Source organism: Asparagus officinalis, chromosome 1 (assembly GCF_001876935.1).
Source record: "Asparagus officinalis chromosome 1, Aspof.V1, whole genome shotgun sequence".
NCBI lineage: Eukaryota > Viridiplantae > Streptophyta > Magnoliopsida > Asparagales > Asparagaceae > Asparagus > Asparagus officinalis.
The window spans coordinates 108,131,107-108,141,069 of record NC_033794.1 but is presented as its reverse complement, the minus strand read 5'-3'; the positions used below and the strand labels follow the sequence as shown (position 1 = coordinate 108,141,069).

Genomic DNA, 9,963 nt, shown 5'->3' with positions numbered 1-9,963 from the left:
AGCGTTTTTCCCTCTGCTCCTCTTTTTTTCTCCCGCGCCTCTTATTGAATATTTTAAGAAGGGGGTTTGATTAGGAGGGGAGAATTAATTTCTCGAGCTCTCAAAGATTTTTATTGAGAGATCGAGGGGGAATCAACAATGTTGATTTGTATTTATTGAGAGATCTTAAGTTTGAGATCTACTCTTGTATTGTAATTTCTGTTGATTAATAAGAAATTAATTGTGTGGCTCCCGAGGACGTAGGCAAGTTTGCCGAACCTCGTTAAATCTTTGTGTACTTTTCTTTGTACTGCGTTTCTACTGTTTTAGGGGTTTAGCGTAACCCCGGGTTTTCCCAACACTAACTGAGTACAACATAAATAGAAATTAATCAGAGACGAACTCTCAAGTTTCAGTTATTTTCAAATATTTGAGGGAGGANAAATGAATGGAAAGGAAAATAAAAAAAAAACTGATACCACCACAGGAGTGCCCTTTAAACTTCTACAGCTAGTGAGTACTGTGGATTAATCTCTACTTGAATTCAGCAATTCATATCTTCTGTCAGGACCAAAAAACTCGGCAGCGATTTGAGTAGTGCCGGTTAAAAGGTGTTCGGTCCTTTTTTTTTCCCCTTCTTATTTTCTTTTATTCAGAAGAATCATCATTATTCTATAGCACATCCAAACTGAGTTTGAAATTCACGGCATCCATGATCCTCTGCCATTTAAAAGCAGAGAAGCATAGAGAAGCTCATTCCACGTGTCCGGTATTCCTGGCAGGCACCAATGGCTGCAGTCTGGGGACTTTTCTCCAGCAATCTGCTCTCGAACTGTATTGTAAGTTTTCCTGTATACCGAAGGATGACCATCTTTCCTGTAGTCAGTAAGCCTGCTGATGTTGAGATAAGTCACTGGTGCCTTCATTTGCTCCATAACCTCCTCAAAAGCTCTCATCTTTGGAGGGTACTTCGAAAGAAAAGTTTCATTGAAGATCGGCTCGGTTTCCTTGTAACACTGACCACCGGACTTCCACTGTCTCCCCCTGCAGCAATTTTAGTTAGACCCATGCATGCATGCATGTCCCCAATTCTATGATGAATAACTTTCTATACGGATGCTTATCATTTCGGGAAAAAAAAACTAAATAATTGTAATGTAGGTGATGAGGAAACTGGACAATCCCAAGAGAGTTGATTTAAAAATCCACTGACTAAAGAGATGCTGATACCAGCGTGAGATTGGTAGTATTACGTTAACAAGCGTTGTGATGAATAACTAGCGTCCCTTAAAAATAACATAGTGATGTAGTCAGACCGAATTAAGCACGGGATATATATGAAGTTATAACGTCGACTGAGCAAGGAAAATTTTCAGTAGATTACAAATTTCACAAAGAAGAAGTTTTGCTGATTTATCTCTCTCTCTCTCTCTCTCTCTCTCTCTCTCACTCTCTCAATCAGAAGCTCGATAACACCCTCAGATATGGTTGACCAAATTATCCTGATAAGCGTATAAAAGATTTCCCAAATCTTTCTTCGCGCCTACTTGCAAGCTAACACTTCCATGGGCAAAAGCTTGAGATGATAAGGATGATGATGGTGATAGACCAAGTTTGGTAAAACGATGAAAAGGGTGCTAGAACAATTGATAATGATGAGCGGAAGTCAAGTTAATACTTAGGGGCTGTTTGGTTCCTGTTTTTTGGTGGTAAAAGTGGGGAAAGCTGTCAAAAATGTCAGCTTTTTGGCAGCTTTCCTCCAAAATCACCTCTTAAAAAGGTGATTTTGGGGGAAAGCTGTCAAAAAGCTGACATTTTTGACAGCTTTCTCCTTTTTTACCATCCAAAAAAACCTATCCAAACAGCCCCTTAAAAAAAACATGGGATCCTGATAGGATAAAGTAAAGGCTAGATAATACTAATAATAATAATATCCTTAAGTAATTAGTGGTTATCAGAAAGTCCCATTTAACTTTAATATTTTATTAGAAAAACCCTCCCCTAACAGCATTAATCTCAAATTTCACATGGGTGGGTAAAATTATGCACGGTTGATAGTTTTGTAGGTGAAAATTTCTCTTAGAGGGGTTTTCTAATAAAATCTCAAAGTTAAATGGGCTTTTATATTTTGAGGGAGTTTTTCTGATTGAAAGTTATGGATGGTTATCTGATAATTATCCAAAGTTAAAAGGAGGATTTTATGATATTTAGCCTAAAATAAAAGCTAGTATCGGATAAGGTATTAGATTGCTAATAGCTTTAAGCTGATTGGATATTGTAGTGTACCCAAAATAGCTAAACTAGTATAACTGTATGAAAGCATAAATGGGAATTTACTACAATTCATGAGAACATGCGATTTCAGATTATCAAGTCCAAAGTTAGTTTCCGTCGTATATCTTGAACAAAGGGAAGAGCACTGATTGATAATCACATGCACTGATGCCAGCGCACTATTCATGGGTAATTACATCAACAAGAAGCCTCTTGAACATTATGATGCCGACACGGTTAAATTCGACATGCCAAAATGATCTGTTTCTCGACAAAGCTATCATTTGAAGATCGAATGATGCTAGTCCGGGTCTAGTTCAGATATTGTATGGAATCATTAGAAAGTTTATCTACGGAAAGGCAAAATTATGTCTTTCATATCTTAATATCTCATCCTTTATCTTGTTGGTCAAGACTACTTCAACTGCACGCACCGATCATCCGCCCTCCTATTTGTTACCTAAATAAGAGGTTGACGCCGTAGAATGCGATTCAGTAATCTTATGGCTAATTGCTATATATAATGCATAGTGTTATTGGTAGTTAACTGTCAACATGCTCATTAATTTCATTCATAGCCTCTTTCTTTACCTGGTCATATTTTTGGTATCACTATGAAAGAATATTAACCCGTAACAGATGACCTAAGAGTGGTGGAAGACGATCCTTGATTAGGCCACACATGTACTTTTGACTTTACCTATTTGTTCAGATCTCAGATCTAAACATATTCCACTAACACTAGTAGGGTTCCAGTCGGCTGGGTTTCACATGATGGACAGCCATTTAAACACTCATTGAGTAGAATATACACCAATTAAGAATGCAAGCTGCAAACTGATCAAAGTTCCAATCAAAGTGGCATGTTAATCTATATAGCGCCTCTTTTACGTCTTCTAACTCTATGGGGACTACTTTTTGTGGTCTAATACAATGGATGTGCATGTGAGCAACATATGATTTGTCAACCAAAGCGATCTTAAGTCGAAAGATAGAAACCTTCAAAAGAGGTACAAGGCGTCAACATGAAAACTCCATTTTTAAGTGTAATTACTTTTTAGGCTTTGTTTTAAATATCTCTTGCCTAAAGTGGCCGCACAACAAAAGATGCAAAAAACTTCAATATCAAGACGCATGATATGACTTTACTCAAAAAATATTCAGGATATGATCGAAGGTTTCCAATCAACAATAGCGTAATGCATACATACCTGTAGTGAGTGGGTGAGTAACCTCTGAAAACCACCTGAGTTCTGTTGAAGTTGATGTATTTGTCAACCCAACTTGCCCAAGTAGTGAGAGCCCTCTTGTAGGCTTCCATGACTTTGAGAAGCGGATACACGTTATCACCTTCTTGGTAGTAGTCAACTCTGACAATTTGACAATTCAAGTAGATAATGGCAAATAAAGGACATCAGAATCAACTAACAAAAAATTTTACCGCTAGGAAGAACATGCAATCTTGTAAAAAGGAACACCAATTCTCACCCTTTTGAAGGTTTCTCATGAGTCCACCAATGACCTGTATTAAAAACTACTATATCAGCTTCTCGATATGCTTTGGTTGTTTCGTCCATTAAGTCCAATCTGAGTCTCTCATCATCATGCAATCCTCTTACCAGATATGTCGATCTTACATACTCTATGGAGCACTTGTAATCCTAGGTTAGGCGAACAAAACGAAACTTACATAAATAGACCACAAAGAAGAAAAAATATGATTCTTTCAAGTTAGAATGTAAATATATACATACATATATATATACCTCAAATATGATAGAGTAGTACCCTGTCAGTTTAAACTTACGTCTTCTAGCAGCTTCATAGACTCTGTCTTTATTTTCTACGCTATGGCGGAGTATACACACCAGGGACTGCCACATATTCCGATTTAACGAGTCACCCACAAAAATAAGTCTTTGCCCTTTCAGTCTTACTAGAAAATCAGTCGCATTCAAGCTATCAGAAGGAAAGAAGATTAATTCATATTGAGTGCACATCTAACAACAGCAATATGAACCAAAAAGAATGCACCTAGGACTATTGCTTGCTTATAGTTAAAGCTCATTGGATACAACAAATAATCGATCAAAAAAAAGTAAGAATGCTTTTATTTTTTATTGAAGCAATTGATGCTAGCAGGATCCTTTAGAATTTTTTTTAACTTACCAAGTAAACTTCTATTTCAGAGTTTTCATTAAAACGAAAATTTATATTTCAGAGTACTATGACCCAATTTCAGTAACAGTAAATGAGATTCAGTAGGTGAAAATCCAAAAAAAAAAAAACTAAACTAAACTTTTTGAAGGAAAGAGTTGTCCAAGACTTAAAATAAAATCAATTTTCTTTTAGTATAAGGAAAACCTTGGTCGGGGGAGTTACAGCCAGAGGACAAATTTTGAAAACCATCGGATTTACAAAAAAATTCGCAAGAAATGACGTCTTCTAAAAATAATTGTTAAAACCGACCTAGTTGCACCTAACGGGCTGAAAACTAGGTCGGTTTAACAAAAAGAACTATTGAAACTTCACGGGACTTGAAGTCCCGTGAAGTTTAGCAGGCTATAATGATGTTAATCTATTAACATTAGGCGGTGCTAAACTTCACGGGACTTCAAGTTCCATGAAGTTTCATAGTTCTTTTCTTCAAAACCGACCCAGCCTGACGGCTGAAACTAGGTCGGTTTTGACAATTATTTTTAGAAGATGTCGGTTTTTGTGAATTTTTTGTAAATCAGATGGTTTTCAAAATTTCTCCTACGGCCAGAAGACCAGACCGAGTTAAAGCCCAGCTAGACCTTAAGAGGCATCACGAGGTTATTATGCTCTACCCATGTGGGAACACCTTCACCCAAGGAGGGACTACCTCTCGGAGACAACTAGTCATCAATAGGACTTCCCAGGCCTTTGGAAGACACATTGATCACTCTCGACCACCTGAACTAACTCCTTGGTGGTAAAATAATATTAATTTAAGAATGTAAAAGTTCATTTTGCACGTTATTATGCTTTTAACTACATAAATTTGCTTATTAGGACCATAAAGTAACAGCTTCAGAAATTTTAAAAAAATAAAAATCTGACAAATAGTTGGGCATGCTTCAACTTTTGGCACTAACTACCAATCTCAGTAAATAGGAAACTGTATTCTGGTAAGCATTCTTTAAAAAATCTTGGCAGATCCTTGAAGTTATAAAATCCAACAAGGAAAGTCCCCGTATACACAGGTCATCTTCTAACAAAACTCAATTGTTATTTATATTTCTTAAATTTAGTTCTTCTAACCATTAGATCAAAACTCTAAAGTTATGCTGATGATCAAGGATTGTAGTTTTATATTAATTTTAATATGTCCCCCGCAGGTTGAGCGTGCGTCCTTTTTTATGGGTCGGAACCTGGACTCATGTAGCGGTGTTAATTTTTAGAAAATCCGCATTTAATTCGTGGCCAGTGGAATTTAAACCTGGGTTGCTCTAATACCATCTTAAATTTAGTTCCCCCAACCATTACACCAAAACTCCAAAGTTATGGTGAGGATCAATGATTATAGTGTTATATTAATTCTAACAATATTTACTTCAATTAGTTTGTATAGAGATACAACATTTACAATTTGCAAACCGTATGACACAAGAATGTGTGCGGACTATAGACTTCAGCCACATTAGCGCATGTTCAATGGAAAGGGGAAAAACGAATGAATTTATTTAGCTTGAATGAAGACATTGAAAGAGAAATTAACCGGAGAAATGTCCGGGCAAATCATCAAGGCTGCCATCTCCATCTGCAAAGAAGTCGTCGTCAGGCCTCCCATTCTTGCGGCAATTGAAATCGCTATCAATGTATGGGCATGATCCTGCATCATACAACGCCTCCCTCTCATCTCTCACCCATCTCCCGTTGAATATGTTGCACTTTTCCTTGGTCACCTCTCCCTGTACTTTCGCAGAACCAGAATCGTCACTCACATTCCTATTTTCCTCAGCAGTTGATCCGAGATCTTTCCTCTCGTCCTCAGCGCTGTTGTTCAAAGCCGCATTCTCGGTCATAACTAGCTCCAGATTAGGATTTTGAGGTTCCCCTGTAGAGTTCTCGAAATGGGCATTGCCCAAATCCGACACTTGCTCAGGAAAACTGCTTTTTGATGAAATCCCATCTTGGATTTCATCAGAAATCGGAAAAGAAGCTGCGGATTCGGCTGAGCCGTTGTTTAAAGGCGTGCTCCCAATAGTGATTTGCCCCAGTACTAAAGCATGGTCCGCGCCCAGATTAAGATTTTGGGATTCCTCCGTTGGATTCTTGAAACGGGCATCGTCCAAATCCGAGCTTCTCTCAGAAAAACTACTCTCTGATGAATTCGCATCTTGGGTTTTAACAGAAATCGGCTGCCTACCCAACAAATCGCTTGAATTCATGAAATGGGTCGTGCCCAAATCTGAGGGAGTAGTGATGTTGACATCAGGAGGAGCCAACAAAGTGTCGGTGGAGTTTGAGGGAGGGTTGTTAATGGAGAAAACCCAGGAGAAGAAAGAGGAGGAGGAGAGAGAAGTGATGGTGGGTGGAGCGTTGACGCTGGGGAGGAGAGAGAAGACGAGGAGAGAAGCTAAGACACCAAGTCCAAAGGCAGATATCACTCTGCTCTTGAACGAGAGAGAGGAGGAGATGTGCTCTAAGTTGACTGGATTCTTGAAATCCATGCCCAACAAAGGAGAAGAAGAGAGCAAGAGGAAGAAGATAGGGGAAGTGATGAGAGTTTTATTTGTTTATTTACAACGGATGAATAAATGTGTAGCCTTCAAGTAATGGGAGCCATGGGAGGGTGAGCAGAGGAGAAATAAAAGAGGAGAGTGATTAATAGTCGCAAGTTGATGACAAGTAGCGGTCGGTACGGGTGAGCGAGAGTAACTAACTAACTTCCATAAGGGGCCGTTTGGTTGTATGTTTTTACCATGTAAAAGAATGGAAAGCGTAAAAAAGTGGGTCTTAATGTTAGCTTTCATCACTTTCAATTGTTTGTTTGTAGTTATAAAAATATTGTAAAGTGATTTCATATGCTGATGTGGTTTGTAAAGTAATTTCATAAGAAAAACATGGTTTTAGGAGAAAGCTGACATTGAAATCGGAAAAAAATAATAAAAAATAATTTCAACCAATATGATCATTTGAGTAGGGACCACTTTTTACACTTTCCAAACAAACAATTAAAGTTACATTTGCAAACCAAACAAGCAATTTATGATTCCAATGGAATCAAAAACAAACAAAGAAAAGTATATAAGTGAAATTGATGAGGTGGACAACAACTTTCCAAGTTGTGTCATAAATACACAATTTTACCAACAACCACTAAACAGCCCCTAAATTATACTATCCTTGATTGGAGCTTATCATGACTCTCATTAGATTTGGTTATTAGTAATTGTAGGTTAGGAAAACAAAGGTAGTATTTAGATATCATGGAGCTTTCCTTGTTTTCATGTTATTTTTGACAAAAAAAATATCATGCATCTAAAAATCATATAGTACTTTTTAAGCTAAAACATCCTTGAACTAAAAGCGCAACATTCATATCAAAAAAAAAACTTTTTAGATGTTTTGAATTTGGTGTTCTGGTTTTGAATTTGAGGAGATGTTAATATAGTATCTAACTTGATACAGTAAATATAATTTATTATTAATATGTTTATTGTATTATATTACAGTTAATCTAATGTATTAGTAATATATGGTAAATAATATGGAAAATAATATTAATTAAAATAGCATATATAATAACATATAAATGCTAATATTTAATATGTTCGTAATGTATTATATATTAATATAGTTAAAGCAATATAATAATAAATAATTATAAAATATAAATACATTAGTACAAAATATTATAAATAAAAATAATAACATAATAATACACTATACAATGAAATAAATATTATTTTATTTTATTATTATAATATTGTTAGTTTTATAATAAATAATACATAATAAACTAATAATTAATTATACAATTTTGTATAAAAGTAATATATATATATATGGTGCAACCAGAAAACTTTGTGTCAGGAGACCCAAAGAATATGGTCTGCAAATTAAGGAAATCCATCTATGGACTCAAGCAAGCTCCTCGTCAATGGTATCATAAGTTTCAACAAATAATTATCTCGTTCGGTTTTGAGATGAACATTATTGATGACTGTGTATATCACAAGTTCAGTGGGAGTAAGTATATTTTTCTGGTTCTGTATGTCGATGACATCTTGCTTGCCACTAATGATATAGGCATGTTGCACGAAACCAAGAGATTTCTATCAAAGAATTTTGAGATGAAAGATCTTGGGGACGCCTATTTTATATTAGGGATCCAGATACATCGAGATCGCTCTCGGGGTATTCTTGGATTATCACAAAAGAGCTATATCGATAAGGTACTTAAAAGGTTTGGCATGCAAGATTGCAGACCAGGTGACACCCCTGTTGCTAAAGGAGACAAGTTTAGTCTCAATCAGTGCCCTAAAGGTAACCTTGAAATTTAGGAAATACAGAAGATTCCTTATGCTTCGGTTGTAGGAAGTCTAATGTATGCTCAGGCATGTACGCGTCCGGATATTGCGTACATTGTTGGGATATTAGGCAGATACTTAAGCAACCCTGGTATGGATCATTGGATAGCAGTCAAAAGGGTTATGAGGTATCTTCAGAAAACAAAAGATTACATGCTCACATACAGAAAATCAGAACAGCTGGAGGTCATTGGGTATTCCGACTCTTATTTTGCTAGATGCCAAGATAGCAGGAAGTCTACATCAGGCTGCATTTATATGTTAGCAGGAGGAGCTATATCATGGAAAAGTGTCAAACAGACACTAGTAGCTTCCTCCACTATGACAGCAGAATTTGTAGCTTGCTATGAGGCATCCAATCAGGGAATATAGCTGCCAAATTTTGTTATGGGACTGCGCATTTTAGAAAATATGGAAAAACCACTAATGTTATATTGTGACAATAAATCTACAGTAATGTATTTCAATAACAACGGGAGCTCAACTAAGTCAAAACATATTGACATTAAGTTCCTGATTGTGAAAGAAAGGGTACAGAGTGGACAGATATCCATAGAGCACATTGGGACAAACTCCATGATAGCTGATCCTCTTACTAAGGGATTACCACCTAAGGTCTTTCATGAGCATACTGCTCATATGGGTGTGGTATTATTTGAGGATATTATGTTTTAGTGGGAGTTTGTATTTGTGGTGCTTTATGTTTGGTTGTATTGTCTGATCAGAATAAAGTATTCAGTTAAGACACTCTGTTACATTATGTTTGGTTTTGACCTCACTAAAGGAGGACCAGTTGAAAATAGATATGTAATGATCACATTGTATGTAATTTTCATGCTGCATATCCATGATTGATCTATGTCGTTTGATTATATTGGTATATGTGACCATTGATGGGTCGAGTCACGATAAATGTGACGAAGGCCGCTTTGATCCTATATTGATATAGTCAATTTTTCAGTGATAGCAATTTTGAGCTCATAAGGTTATACACAATTTAAGGAATCATATGGTGTCCAAGTGGGAGATTGTTGGATTTAATCTAATAAATCTAATTGTGGGCATATATGATTAATCAATGTGTATTGCTATCTTTTAGGATAACCCACTAAAGTGATCAATCAAGTTGGGTTAATGGGTATTTATATAA

General features: G+C 36.4%; 2 protein-coding genes across 3 annotated transcripts; both read right to left on the bottom strand.

The window, feature by feature from the left end:
- LOC109828897 (protein trichome birefringence-like 2) lies at positions 444 to 4,432 on the bottom strand. Of its 2 annotated transcripts, none has more exons than XM_020395883.1 (4): positions 4,020 to 4,432; positions 3,742 to 3,914; positions 3,465 to 3,623; positions 444 to 1,023 (listed from the first exon to the last, which is right to left on the bottom strand). In XM_020395883.1, the coding sequence occupies exons 1-4, from the start codon at positions 4,251 to 4,253 to the stop codon at positions 681 to 683; spliced, it is 909 nt and encodes a 302-aa protein (XP_020251472.1). In that variant the 5' UTR covers positions 4,254 to 4,432; the 3' UTR covers positions 444 to 680. The 2 variants fall into 2 exon arrangements, with proteins under 2 accessions (XP_020251472.1, XP_020251473.1); XM_020395884.1 differs by having other exon boundaries at positions 4,061 to 4,185.
- On the bottom strand, positions 5,991 to 7,122 carry LOC109839059 (protein trichome birefringence-like 2). Its single transcript, XM_020407492.1, has 2 exons — positions 7,038 to 7,122; positions 5,991 to 6,996 (listed from the first exon to the last, which is right to left on the bottom strand). Exon 2 carries the CDS (start codon positions 6,948 to 6,950, stop codon positions 5,991 to 5,993), a length of 960 nt encoding a protein of 319 aa, XP_020263081.1. The 5' UTR covers positions 6,951 to 6,996; positions 7,038 to 7,122.